At 42.6% G+C, this 14,694-nt stretch overlaps 1 protein-coding gene across 1 annotated transcript in view; it reads left to right on the forward strand.

Annotated features, from left to right (window-relative positions):
- Rnf115 (ring finger protein 115) overlaps positions 1-14,046 on the forward strand; it is a 56,967-nt gene extending 42,921 nt beyond the window's left edge. The window contains exons 4-9 of the mRNA XM_051166076.1: positions 473-672; positions 8,099-8,170; positions 9,477-9,549; positions 10,423-10,516; positions 12,398-12,513; positions 13,723-14,046. Coding sequence (XP_051022033.1) covers positions 473-672; positions 8,099-8,170; positions 9,477-9,549; positions 10,423-10,516; positions 12,398-12,513; positions 13,723-13,854 — 687 coding nt within the window. The 3' untranslated portion in view covers positions 13,855-14,046. The remainder of the gene's footprint in view (positions 1-472; positions 673-8,098; positions 8,171-9,476; positions 9,550-10,422; positions 10,517-12,397; positions 12,514-13,722) is intronic.
- The last annotated feature ends 648 nt before the right edge of the window (positions 14,047-14,694 follow it).

The following is a 14,694-nucleotide window of genomic DNA, read 5'->3' on the forward strand; positions in this document are numbered from 1 at the left end:
GTTTTGTTTTTGCTTGTTTGTTTACCATCTGTGAGAAAGATTAAGCTTTGTCACTGAGTGAGATTAAGCTTTGTCCACTGACTGAGTGGAGCCATGCTGGGCCTGGAATTCAGGAAGCAGACCTGGGAACCCCAACTGGGCTATTGGTTTTCTAATTGACCCTCAAGGGGAGAAGGAGACCGCCCTTCCCATGTGGCTCAGGCAGGTGGGAAGGAGAGAACAACAGGTTCAGCCCGGGATTGAGCGCAAGTAGAGCAGTGAACAGGCCAGACCAGAATGCAGACCAGAGAGACTCCTAAGGACACGTCCCGTGAAATGGATGCCGGAAGGTTCACTCTTTTGTCCCTTTAACCTTTTTTCCTTCTTGTGTAAGCTAGTTGGGTTGTATAATAAAGTTTAATTGTTAAAAAACAAAACCAACAACCATCAACCAGTGCTAATGTGTACTTTTTCCCCCATTTGTTTTTACTAGTTCTGGGACGCAATGTTTTTATACGATTATAGACCATTACTAAGTAGCATTCCACTGGACCAAGATAATAGACCCAATGAGAGAGGTCACCAAACTCACACTGACTTTTGGGGACCAAGCAGGCCTCCAAGGTTGCCGCTGACAAGAAGATACAGGTCTCGAGGGAGCACTCGTCCTGACAGATCACCTGCTATTGAAGGGTGAGTTGCTGTTTTGAGGTTTTTTTGTTGTTGTTGGTTTGGTTTGGTTTGGTTTTTGGGTTGTTTTTTTTTTTTTTTTTTTTTTTTTTTCTGTTCTGAGTTCTTAAGGGTTGTTTGAGTGAAGGATGGGCTGGCACATTCTAATCTTTATAAGGTTCTCAGACTTTTGTGGACAAGACAGAAATATAGACAGGATGAAAATGCAGCTAAATTGAATGTCATACTCATGTAATTATCAGTGGAGAATTGGAGATAGAGAGTGATAGATCTAAAACACTTCTCTTAGTGCTTTTATTAATGTCTCAGATTGACACAGAGGGGATTTATAATTTTAGAAGAAGCTGTGTTTGGTAGTTCATGCTTAAAGTGTTTGGCAGACTGAGAAGCATTAGAAGTTTAAGATTAACCTGGGCAAAATACTGAGACCATGTCTCAGAAAAGAATGTGGTTGCACACACCTTTATTCCCAGCACTAGGAAGGCAGATGCAGAGAGATTTTTGTAAATTTGAGGCCACTCTGGTCTACTTAATGAGTTCCAGGACCGCACAACAAGACCATGGCTCCAAAATAAAGAAGTAAATAAATAGATAAAATGGGGCTGGGGGGTGGGTAAAAATAATAAGAAATTTGGAAGATACTAAAAAGTATAGCAAGTATATTACATAACATTGGGATCTTTCTTAGTTACTTTTCTAATGCTGAGACAGAACACCATGACCAAGGCAGTGTAGAAAAGGAAGCATGTAATTGGCTTATGATTTCAGAAGGCTGAGAGCCCATCATGGCAGGACAGCATGCCAGCAGATTGCAGACAGGTTGGCGGGAGCAGCTGAGAGCTCTTGTCATGACCTAAAAGTAGGAGGCAGAGAGAGGGCACATTAGGAATGCCTTAGGGCTTTTGAAACCTCAAAGCCTGGCCCCAGTGACACAGCTCTTCCAACAAGGTCACACCTCCTAGTGCTTCTCAAATAGTTCCATCATTTAGGGGCCATTCTCATTGAAACAATCACAGAAGGTAAAGGTCAGGATTTAAAGATTTAAATAGATGAGAAAGTGGGCTTAGTATGACATTTCTCCTAGGTTATTTAGATCTACCAGGTAGCTCACCCTGGGTTTGAATTCCAGATCCTTCTACCCTAGGCTCCCAGTTGGTGGGATTACAGGTGCGTGCCACCAAGCCTTCTTTATACTACATTTTTGTTAAAGGAAAGAGAATTTTTTCTACTGCCTCATATTCTGTGCTAAGAATATTTCCTTTACTGGGCACTGTGTCACATGCTTCCTGCCCACAGATGTAAAGAAAGCCAGATGAGTATAGATTTAACATTTTATCCTTTACTGAGAAGTAAGTAGCAAGGAGAACGGTGCTGAGAATGGATTTATGATTAGCCAGAGACAATGTCTGCTAATCATCTACAGTAGAATAAATGGCAATGCTTGAGCTGGGTGTGGTGACACATGCTTGTAACCCCAGCATTGGGGGTGAGGGCAAAAGAATCAGGAGTTCAAGCCAGCCTCAGCTATACAGCTCATTGCCAAGTCCTTCATTAAGATACTGATAGTACAAGCCATGCCACTAGCACCAACCCCAACAACTGTAATCTTGTTCTGGGGGGCCTGTTCTTCCGTAAGAAGAGTCACAATCAGCTGGTCGTTGAGGGTGGCCATCTTGGACATTGAACCTTTGGGGACCTCTAGTGGATGATGGTGGGCATTGGACTCACAGCAATATGGTCTGGCCTTGGTGGCTGTGGCTTCAGCACCCATAATGTGGTTTTTATGTCTTACCTGGACATAAAATATGTAGCCCAGACTGGCCTTAAAACCTTTTAATCCTCCTGCCTCAGCCTTCCTGGTACTGGATTATAGGGGTGAGCCACTATACCCTGAAAACTAAACTTAAAAAAAAAAAAGTACAGATATTAGCAACTATATTAGTTATCTTATACATTTCTGGAGCAAAATGCCTGAAGAAAGCAACTTAAAGGAGGAAGGGGTATATTTGTCTCACAGTTCAAGGTACGGCCTGCCATGGTGGGAAGTCATGGGGCAGGAGCTTCAGGCAGCTGGCCACACTTGCATCTGCAATGGGAAGCCGAGAAATGACTGCTGCTGCTCAGTTCTCATTCTCCTTTTCATACAGTTCAGACCATCAGTCATGGGTCTTTCTGTCTCCACTAAATGAGCATAATGTAGAAAACCCCTAACCCAGAGCTCTGAGCCTCAGTGATCCTAGGTCCTGTAAAGCTGATCATCAGGACCAACTGTCCTGATTTAAGAAGCAAACCTGCTTTGAGTAGACTGAAGACTCACTGAGTCAGGGGGAATGTGTACTACCAAGCACTTCTTCAAACTCAGTCAGTGCAGGGCTGCAGACAGGATGGCTCAAGAGTTAAGCATGGGCCTGTCTTATAGTGGATCCAGGTTCAATTCCCTGTGCCCACAGACTGCTTTCCTGTAACTCCAGGTCCAGGGGATCCAATGTCATCTTCTGGTTTCTATGTATACTGCATGTACAGCCATATAGGCAAAACACCCATACACATAAAAATAAATTAAATCTAAAATGAAAATAGTCAGTGTGACATGTAAGAAGAATCATAAGGCATAAGCACAGGATAGAAAAATACAGTCCATAAATGCGGATACTGTGGCTACTTATCTGGGAAATTTAAGAGAATAAAACAAAAGAATTCAACTAAGTAGCAAAATGATAGGTAAACAAAAATCTTTTTAGTAATAACCAGTTTAAAATGAAAAGAAGTCAGAACTGGGTGTGGTAGCGCACATGACCCCAGTACCTGCATGGCATAGACAAGGTTTGCTATAGGTTTGAGGCTAGCCTAGTCCACTTTTTAAATTCTAGGGCAGTGAAGGCTCCTTAATGGAACACTGCCTCAAAACAAAAGAAAAAAAAAGGGACTCTTGAGGCAGTTTAGTTGGTGAAGTACCTTCCTGGCAAATGTGAGAGCCTGAGCTTGGATCCCAACACCTATGTAGAAGTAGCCAAGTGTGGTCCATGTGTCTGTAACCCTTAGGGGAAGGGGAGAAGACTGGGGATCCCTACAACAGTCTAGCCAATTTGAGACAGTAAGGTCACCAAGAGACCCTAATGAAATGATTAGTGTGGAAGCCAAGATAATAGCAACAATGAAAGTATTTGCATTTGATGAGATTCTAAAGTGTTTATCTATGCCAGATATTAGGAAATAGAGCCAGAGAACTTTTAGTCCAGTTGCTCTTATCTTCATGCAAGTTTATCGTCTTCAGTACAGAATATTGCCGGGCATATTGCTCTACCCAGAGCGGCCTATAGTGCTTGTCAATGTTTAATACGTATATTAAATGTTTATTATTTATTTTTACTGTGGCTTCTTCCTTATAACAACTTCTATTCATTTGAGCAGCAGTAAAGCTTTTTACATGTGTTTGTCAGGCTCTCAACTATTGCTTTTTTTTTTTTTTTTTTTTTTTTTTGGTTTTTCGAGACAGGGTTTCTCTGTGTAGCCTTGGCCATCCTGGACTCACTTTGTAGACCAGGCTGGCCTCGAACTCACAGCAATCCGCCTGCCTCTGCCTCCCGAGTGCTGGGATTAAAGGCGTGCGCCACCACACCCGGCTTCAATTATTGCTTTTTATGGGCTACGTCTTATGATCCTGTGCACCTATTTCAATAGACAGTAGTACTTTTCATTTAAGAAAGTAGCTGTTGAAGGTTCACCTTTGTGAGAATATGCGTGTGTTCCTCCCAGGAGTTCCTCTGAAGTATATGTTTCTTGTGGCTGTTCATTAATGGAGAACGTTTGCTAACCTAAGAGGAAACTCATGTTATTTACTCGTTCTGCAGTTATTTATTGAGTGCCTAAAGTCCTATACAGTTAGGCATTCAAATTATAGTTCATCTATAAGTAACCAGAGCCTGACCACACTAGCTTACTTCACCTGCAGATGAAGCTGACTCGTGCCAGAAGGCCCACTTATTGTTTGACATCTGAGGTTGTCACCTTTGGATTTCTCAGATATCAAGAAATAAAAATAAAAATGATCAGAGAATTGATTAGTTTATGTAGAGTTAATGATGGAAAGCAAATGGGCTTTAGAAAGAGTTTCATTCAGATTATTTGTTTCATTTTTAAGTTTTAGAATGATAACATTTGTATCTTTTAGTTGTTTAATTTTTAGATAAGTAAGAGAGGTACATAGTTTGCACATAGTACATTAAACCTATCTTTATTTTAGTGCCCCCCATTTCAAGACAAATTCTGTAGTCTAAGCTAGCCTGGAATTTGCTATATAGTCCAGCCTGGCCTTGGATTTTTGATCCTTCATCCAAGGCTGGCACCACCATGCCCGGTTTGTGAAGTGTTGGGGATTGCGCCAGACAAGGGATTCGTGCAAATGAGGCAAGCACTCCATTAACTAAGGTACTTCTGCACCCAGAAAGACCTTTGGTTGTTAGCATTAACCCTGCATCTAAGAAGCCTTTGTACCTACACAACGTGCTTTCTCAAAGTCATTCCTATTTTTGATATCATAGTTTTCTGATACCAATCACAACAGATTTTGAGAATTGACTTTGGTTGTTTAACTTTCCCCCTTTACTTAAAAAAATGTTAAGGTGTTCTTGGAAGGTAGCATTACGAAGAAGCAGCCACAGTCACACTTTGATATGTAATCTTATAAACTTTTTGGGTTTTTTTGTTTGTTTGTTTTTTGAGACAGGGTTTCTCTGTGTAGCTGTCTTGGCCTGGCTTTGTAGACCAGGCTTGCCTCAAACTCACAGAGATCCACCTTCCTCTGCCTCCGTGAGTGCTGGGATTATAGGCATGTGCCACCACACCCAGCATCTTATAAACTTTTAAATACACACACACAATGCAATATCTATGTAGTTGAAATGGGGTCAACCATATGCATGTTTTATAATTATTTTATATGAATATACCTTTTACTATATGTCCTGTTTGGCCCCATCTAGGGGTTGTCTTAATTAATTCAACAAACATTGCCATTCCCCTGTACCTGTGGCTCTTTTAGATGTTGCACACACAATAGTGAATGCAGTAGTAAAAAATGTAACTTCCTTTGTGAATCTTAAATACCAAGGAAGAAAAATAAGCAAAATCAATAGTGTTCTGCAGTAGTAAGTGCTAGGTAGAAGGCAAGGAGGGGAGAGAAGGGAATGTGGGAGGCATAAAGTTTTCAGAAGAATTCATCAAAGGCCTCATTGGGGGAAAAAAAAGATTTAAAAAGTATTTGAATAGACAAAGGAAGTGAAGGAAGGAGCTAGAGTGTGCTGACAGGAGATACAGCATCATAGAGCAGTGTTAGTGAGGAGAATATTAGGGGATGAAGTCTCAGAAGTTTCTGGAGTGTGGCTGGGAAATCTGCTACTCTGTTAGAGTATTGGGGCACTTACTTCAGTGGGTCCTGGGTTTAACTTGTGTCTTGGAGTGGTCATTCTACTCACTGTGTAGGGACAGAGTGGAGCACCGTCTAAGAAGCTGTTGTCTTAACCTAAGCTAGAGATGCCAGTGGCTTAGGTGAGAATAATAAAGAGTTGATAGATTCTAACACAGCTTATGGGCTATAGTGTGTAACAGAAAGAGAAATAAGGATGATACCAAGGTTGCTGACCTAAGCAGCTAGATAAGTAGAGCCACCATGATGTGGAGAACACTATAAAGGACAGTTTGGAAGAGAAAAATGGAGATTATTTAATTTGGGACATAAGTTTGAGGTGTTTATTACACATTCAAGTGGGGGTATTGAGGCAGGTAGAGTAGACACCTCATTTGGCTAGAAATAATGTTTGGAAGTTACTGCCTGTTTGTGGTATATAAAGTTGCATGTAGTTGTCAAAGAAGTCAAGATAGAAAATAGTTGGATTTCTTAGCATGGTGACCTATACCTGTGTTTCCAGCACTTATGAAGCTAAGGCAGGGGGATTCTTGTGAGTTTGAAGCCACCGTGTATTGCATAGCAAGTATCAGGCCAGCCAGTGCTACAGAGTGAGCACTTACCTCAAAGAGAAACAAAACAAAACAAAAACAAACCATCAGAAAGAAAAGAAAAACGGAAAACAGAACTCAGAACAGCACTGGGAGAACTGAGCCTGATACAGCCCTAGGAACTGTGAAAATTCTTCCATGGGTTCAACATGGGGCTGCCCTCTACACTTGTGGATTGATTTTGCTCTTCTCTAAAAGTGTATAAATCACACACTTTTAACATTTACCTTTAATAAGAAATTATGTAACCACAATTATGACAACAGAAAAGTCAGAATAAATATTATGTATATTAGCTGAGAGTAATTTCTGAACAAAACTTATTGAGACCACCCTGAGTAGTCTCTCTTTGGTACTTCTGATGAAACAGAGTCAACTTCTGACTTCCAGAGAGTAAGCACATAGAAGGAAGAATGAGCACTTACTAATGAGGTGACCCTGTCAACTCAAGCGCCTGTAACAGGCTGGCTGCAGAACTTCAGGGAACTAGGCTGCTTTCTCAGTTCTCCATCACTGTCTGATTATCTGCCAGTTCACCAGTGTGGTAATTTACTCTTCATGTTCCTGGTAAGCAGGAGGGCTTGTATTAGTTAGGCCAGCTGACTTCGATTGTCTCACTGTCACCGAGAACAGCTTAGCTTGGTGGTTCTGGCAAAGGTGTCATGAGTCAGCATTCCTACCCACTGTGGGTGTAGTCACTGAATACTTGAAATGGGTGTGGAAGATCTGCTTCCAGGATGGTTCCTTCACTTGAAACTTGCAGGAGGCCTTAGTTTCCTCACTATTATGGTTCTCCATAGAGCTTTTCACTGTCCCCATGACTTGGCAGCCAGGTCTTTTAAAGTAAATGATTCAATATAGATGGGTAGAAGGAAATAAATCATGATGACTTTCAGTCTCCTATTATTGCAAGCCACAGTCACTTCTGCCATATCTTACCTGTAAAAAGTGAATCACTAAGTCCAGCCAAAGTGTGAGGGGAGTGACTTGTAGACATGTCTGTCCTGTGGTCTAACATTGGCTACTGTCAAGGTTGTGTTGGTTAGCTTAGGACCCATGTTAAAAGGTGCAGAAATGGGTGCAGAATCCCACTGGGTCAGCATCATTTGAGCCCTTTCCCATATTACTTTCAGAGATCCAAAGAAGTATTTTGAAAACCACATCATAACATCATGTCTTTTTCTAACCTAATCCACAAAAAATTGTGTTAATCTCTAAGATGGCAGAACTCACAAAGAGCAGTAATGGACACACATCCTTTGGGCAATGGCCTGGTTTCTGTTGCTGTGCTGTCTTTTGTATACTGACCAGTGGGAAGCTCCTGTGGTTTAGGGTGTTGGTTGATTAGTCAGCCATGATTGTCTGTAGAATATTCATGTGTGTTGCTTTATCTCACTTTCCCTTCCTTTAACAGAATAATACAACAGATCTTTGCAGGATTCTTTGCAAATTCGGCGATTCCTGGATCCCCACACCCCTCTTCTTGGTAAGTGACCATTCTGTGCATTCTTTGTCTGTATTGCACTGCTTGAGTAGTACTGTTTTAGACGGGATCATGTCTACCACAGCGAAAGAAAACCCTGCATAGGTGAGTATGTGGATGTGCCTGGGATATTAGACTACCTTTCTCCCACCCCCCCCCACCCCAACCCCCAAAATCCCAACTCAGTCAGAACTCACTTTTCCTTCTTGATGCTGAGGACAGCTGTCCTGGTCCCCTAAGATACTGCTGGATGTGCCTGGTTGGCTTTCTGTCTTGGTCTGAGGACTATGTTGAGGTGGGGAAGGAGATGGTCCCTGCTGGGCCTGAGATCTGCTTTGCGAGTTTCCCTTATGAACCACACAGGAAGACTTTGTGCTTTAAGAATTCCTGACATTGAAAACATAACATTTTAGTTTCTTTTCTCAAAGTAAGAAAGTTTTTAAAAAGAAACCAAAGACACATGGAGGTCAGCATGAGAGTGACTGTAGGCGTGGCAAGGACTACAGACAGGACTACCTGGAACAGCCATCTCCAGCTATTTCCAACTTCTAGTGTTCCTACAGAAGGTTTTCTGTTCAATGCTTCCCCACATTTACTCCATCTTAGAGCCTCTGGTTACTTTACATGTGGTCTAGCTAGATCCTGTGCACCAGTAGTACCAAGAAAGAAGTCCTGCCTAGTCCCTTTGTGAGTGCTCTTGAGTTGTAATTTACAGGGACCACTGTGGCTGCTTCTCTACCAGGAAGTCCTTACCATGAAGGATGGGTATGGCCTCTTTGAATGACGGAAGGAAGTCTGCTGTAGATTTGGGCCAGCCAAAACACAAACTTTCCTTAACCCACAGGCAGTGAGCTCTTTTGGCCCTGGGTATCCTGTAGCATTTCAACTCCCTTCGCATTTTGTCCCAGTTAATTAAAATTTGTTAAAGCCGGGCATAGTGGCACATGCCTTTAATCCCAGCTCTTGGGAGGCAGAGGCAGGTGGATCTCTGTAAGTTCAAGGCCAGCCTGGTCTACAAAAGAGAGTCCAGGACAGCGAAGACTACACAGGGAAACACTGTCTTGAAAAACCAAAAAAATAAATGAATAAAGAAATAAATAATAAATAAAATTTGTTAAGAATAGAAGCATAGTTCTAGAAAATCTACTTGACCTCTCAAGTACAAAGGGTTTCTTTGCCTCTTGATTTTAGAATACTATTGACTTTTCAGCTCTGAGAGAGTGGTGGCCCATTGCTAGGCTCCCCTGTGGTATAAGGCAGAGCCTGCTCACCCTCCCCCCTAACCCTGTCTGTCTCATCTCACGTATAGGAGCGGAATGCTGCACTCCAACCCTGGGGACTATGCCTGGGGTCAGACAGGGCTTGATGCCGTTTTAACCCAGGTGAGGAGCTGCCTTGTGAGAGGGCATCTGTTTGATGTGTCTCATGGTTCCACAGGCTTCTGCATTCCTTCTGCTACTCTCTGACATGGCAGTCCCTCTGCTTTCACTGATAGTGTGAGCTTTTGGGTTTCTGTTTTTACTAAGTGGATGGATGGGCTATGGGTGTGACCCTGTGTCCATGCTCTTACTAGGCATCTGGGGATTTCTGGAGGGTGACTTTAACTCTGGAGGAAATAAAGACTTCTCCTATAACAAAGAGTTCATTGTAATTTATCCTCTTGTTCAGTCCTGTGAGGAACAGATACTTCACAGAAAAACAAGGTCTGCCATGTTGAAGCTGGGGTTTCTGCTAGATGGAACCAAGTAGAGGAAGGAAGCAGAGACAAGGTCTTCCCATGCTGTGGATAATTGCTTCACTCGTTTATGTCCATTTTAACTTGATTGGTTTCCATTTTCCTGTCCCTGCTGAGAATAGAAAGCATGTTGTTTATTTGTTAGTCTTCTTGTAGACAGCAATGTACCCATTTCTTGGCTTTTTGCTGCTTTTCATCCTCCCATCCCTTCCCTCTGACCAAATGAAATTTTGAGCCAGTTTGCTATTGCTTTTTATTAACCTGTAATTTTATTCAGGACATCACAACTCTTTTGGTACCATACGTTTACTTTATGTTATGAGTCCGTCTTATAACCATGGTTTACACTGGTGTCACTCTGACATGGTAAAGCAGCTATGAATGTTCCAGCCCCTGGACGGAGTCCTACAGAAGTTGAGAGCAGCGAACATTCTTAATGCCTGCACTATTTGTTCTCAGCTGGAATGGCTCACTCTCCACTTACTGAGATAACAAGCATTGCTGCTTTTTCCTTTTGTAGCTTTTAGGACAGCTAGAAAACACAGGTCCCCCTCCGGCTGACAAGGAAAAGATCACTTCTCTCCCAACAGTGACAGTAACTCAGGAACAAGTTGGTAAGTTTGTTTACATCTAGTCTAATATTCAGTGCATTTCTATTCTAAAGCTGTGGTTCCCTAACATTCCTGTCTGGCTACCAGCTGTGGAGGGCCTAGTTAGCATGCCTGCTTATAGATCCCAGAGGAAATAAAGAGATGTGGTCATTTGTACAAAGCTTGATTATAATCAGTACAAGAACTTACTCCAAAACTCACTAAATGATTTAAAAAGCTGTTGGAAATAGTTTTGGCACATGATACCATAGGGAGGAGAAGAGGATAAATAAGAACCTAGGGCTTGCTTCACGTTAAGGTCCAGTCAGGTAAATAGGGGCGTTGTTTGTGAACTTGTCTACCACCCAAAACACCCTGAAACTTCTCTTGCAGTTTGAAGCTTTTCTGAACAAGCCTGTCCCTTCCCTATCTGCTCAGACTCTCCTCTCCTCACATCAGAGTCCCTTCCAGATTAATAGAAAAGCAGCTTACATCTGACTCAAACAACACAGCTGTGCTGCTGTTCTTCGGTTCCTTCACTCTTCTGAAAGGGAGTCCTAGACAGAGGAGTGAGGGTGTAAGGGATCTTTAGGAAGGTTCTAGAAATAATGTTACATAAAGTGACAAGGAGAGGGAGCCAAAATCAAAATTAGGGAGGCTATTGCTGTATTTCCAGTGGGGTTCTAGTGATGGTGGCAATGCTGACAGAAAGGAAAAGGTAGATTTAGAAATGTAATTTTGAATTGTCATGGAGGTACACGCCTTTAATCCTAACACTAAAAAGATCTCTGAGTTTAAGGCCAGCCTGGTCTGCACAGTGAGTTCTTCACCAGCCAGGGCTATTTAGTGAGACATTAAGGGAAAAAAAGAGAGAGAAAGAAACTTCTATTTTGAAAAAAGTTAGCTTTATTACTGATTCCACAGTAAGATGAAGGAGTCCTAAGTGCACTTGTCCTCTATAGTTCTGGGTTACAGCTCCTGGTACAACCTTTAATTAACAACCTCCAAGGACCCTGGGACAGTCATACTGAAAAGAACAGGAAAAGAACCTCTGTGATGGTGCACAGCTTGCCACTGTTTTCTAGGCAGACACTGGCTGACAGAGGCTGTCACACATCTGGGAAGGTGTTTTCCCTATTTTAACTTAATAGACAAATAAGTTTCTGCTTACTTATTTTTTAACTTAAAAATTATATTTATTTTGTGTATGTGTGCATATGTACCACAATGCATGTGTGGAGGCCAGAGGATAACTTGAGGTAGCTGATCTTTTTTTTTTTTCCCCTCTAAGCTACCTCACCGGGCCAGCTCTCTGCTAGTTCTTCTAACTTGTCTCACTAAAAATGCGGCCTGTTGTTGAGCATGGTGGCGCACGCCTTTAATCTCAGCTCTTAGGAGGCAGAGGCAGGCAGATCACTGAGTTCGAGGCCAGCCTGGTCTACAAAGCGAGTCCAGGATAGCCAGGGCTACACAGAGAAACCCTGTCTCAAAAAAAGGAAACCAACAACGACAATGGCAAAAATTGGATTTATTATATGATTCTTTTAGGTCTATTGGAATTGGCCCCATTTGTTTCCATGTCTGTTACCATTTCTGTCTCCATTTTGAACAAAATTAAATCATACTTCTTATCTGCCTACCACTTACATAACTTTTCTCCACTCCCTCCCTGTGATGTTTTGGGGGTCAGGGACGTTTCTTGGGTTGTAAGAGACATCTAGTTTGGTTTTGTTCTTGTTTGTTTGTTTGCTTGCTTGCTTATGAGGTAGCCCAGGTTAGCCTTGACTTCCTGCTTCTGCCTCCCTAATGCTGGGGTTATAGGCCTGCTATAACATGCCTGGCTCTTGGTTGTTTTTCTTTCTTCCTTTTGCTTGTTACTTTAAAACACATCTCTTCCTCCAACAGATACGGGTTTAGAATGTCCAGTATGCAAAGAAGATTACACAGTTGAAGAGAAAGTCCGGCAGTTACCCTGCAACCACTTCTTTCACAGCAGCTGCATTGTGCCATGGTTAGAGCTGGTGAGTACAGCCAGCTCTGACCTGTGGCGGAGCAGCTGGCAGGTTACCTGTTGGCCGGGGTGAGGCTGGTCCAGAGGACAGATGTAGTTGCAGTTCAGGGAGCCAAGCAGATCAGATTTAGCCTCCCTGATTGGCTCCTCGTGCCACCAACATTGTTTTGTCAATTATTATCCCTTTGTAGTGCTTCTAACCAAAGGACAGTGAGCTGCAGTGCACAGGCCACTGTGGCATGACGGCAGCTTTTGCAGATAGTGATTCTGAAGCACATTCAGCAATCTGTGGTGTTCCTGTGCTAACTGGGCACAGTTGAAGAATTGTAACAGAGTTGCTCTAACATTCAAAGCCTAGCACTCACTCTCTGTCCCTGTGCAGGTGCCCTTGGAGGCCAGAAGAGCATATTGGATTCCTTGGAGCTTGGGTTTCCAGCCATTGTAACCCATGGGTGCTGGGAACTGAACTCAGTCCTCTGCAAGCGTAGTGCATGCTTTAGCTGCTGAGCATCTCTCCAGCCCCCTCTCTGTCCCTTAAAAGAAAAAGTTTGCTTAATGTCATTAAGACAACATGAAGAAATGGTTGATAGTTCAGGTCACTGCTGGCAGTTAGTTTTGTTTGCCATTATGAGTTAGTTTTTATTAACTTCTTGGCTTAGAATTCTGCTTAAAGTTCTATCCAGGAGATATCCTGGTATGGTACCTTTTTAGTTGCCAGCTCATGATTAATTTTATTGTTTTGGTGGTATGAGGGCCTTGTGAATGCAAGGCAGGTTCCCTTAAGTCATAATTTGGGGTAAAGTGGCATGTGGCCACACAGGCTTGTGAGTGCATGGGGAGGCCAGAGAGCAACCTTAGATGTTGTTCCTTAAGAGCTATTCACTTTGATTCCTTGGACAGTGCCAGGCTGGGTGGCCACAAACCCCAGGGATCTGTGTGTCTGCCTCCCCAGTGACAGGATTACAAACTTCTGTCACTGGTATTTTACATGGCATCTTGTAGGCTTTGAACTTTTCCAAACCTACTTTATTTGGAGTTCTTTAATGCTTGTACCTCCCTTCCAACCCACCTACCCTAGACAGGAGATTTCCACTTGTTTGTAAACATTTTACTGACTAAGCCATTTCTGCAGCTTGCTTGTGGGGTTTATTAAGTGTGTTTGGTACTCCTAGCTTTTCAGGTCATGGTGTTTACATGGATTGGTGTCATTTTGTTTCAGCATGACACATGCCCCGTATGTAGGAAGAGCTTAAATGGTGAGGACTCCACTCGGCAAACCCAGAGCTCTGAGGCCTCTGCAAGCAACAGATTTAGCAATGACAACCAGCTACATGACCGATGGACTTTCTGAAACTCAAGACCCCACCTGAACCAAGGCTGCCTGTATTAGTCTTGTTATCATAGCTGTAAATTGTATCAAAACTAAACAAACAAAATAGTAGATGGATTTAGGAATCATGTAAGAAACCCCAACCCATAATATTAATGCAACGAGTGTATTTCTTCTCTAAATTTAAAGTTAAAACCTACAGATGGAATTGTATCTACAACCAAATGCCTCTTGTTCCTGAACTGAGTGAGACTTGTGTGTGAAACTTAATTATGTCAGTGTGCTCCTGCCTGAGCAGAACCAGTTCCTTAATGTCTAGCTAGGGCTCTGCCGTCACGTTGTCCTGTAATGGATGTCTCTACCTCCTCCTCCATCTCTGTCTCACCACTAGTGGATCCTGCAGCACATACAGAGAATCCAGAACCCTACAGTCCTGTGCAGAGCGTCGTTTGTCTTAACTGTACAGGAGGACCTGCTCTTGGCCATGTGAGCAAGGCAAGGATAGTTGCTCTCATGCAGCCTTTCCTTGATCTCCAGAGACCAAGGATATGAAGGAGAATTAGAGTGGGAAGGACGAGTGGCCTGCCATCATACACTTTGGTTTTCTTAGTTTAAGTCAGGAAGTGCGGCTTCCCTAAAACCAGCATGGTGTATCTTAGTCTTGGGTTGGTAGAGATCTGATTTTGGTTCCTCTTTGGTATTAAGTTGAGCCGTGTATAGTCACAGAAAGACAGATGCTGGAAATCTTTACCACTGAGATGTTTTTAATGACTATCAACTCACTGTTGACTGTCTTTCATACTAGGGACCTGACAATAATTTCCCTCATCAAAATAGGATCATTTTATTACTGCTTCTATA

This window comes from Acomys russatus, chromosome 23, assembly GCF_903995435.1.
Source record: "Acomys russatus chromosome 23, mAcoRus1.1, whole genome shotgun sequence".
NCBI classification, from domain to species: Eukaryota; Metazoa; Chordata; class Mammalia; order Rodentia; family Muridae; genus Acomys; species Acomys russatus.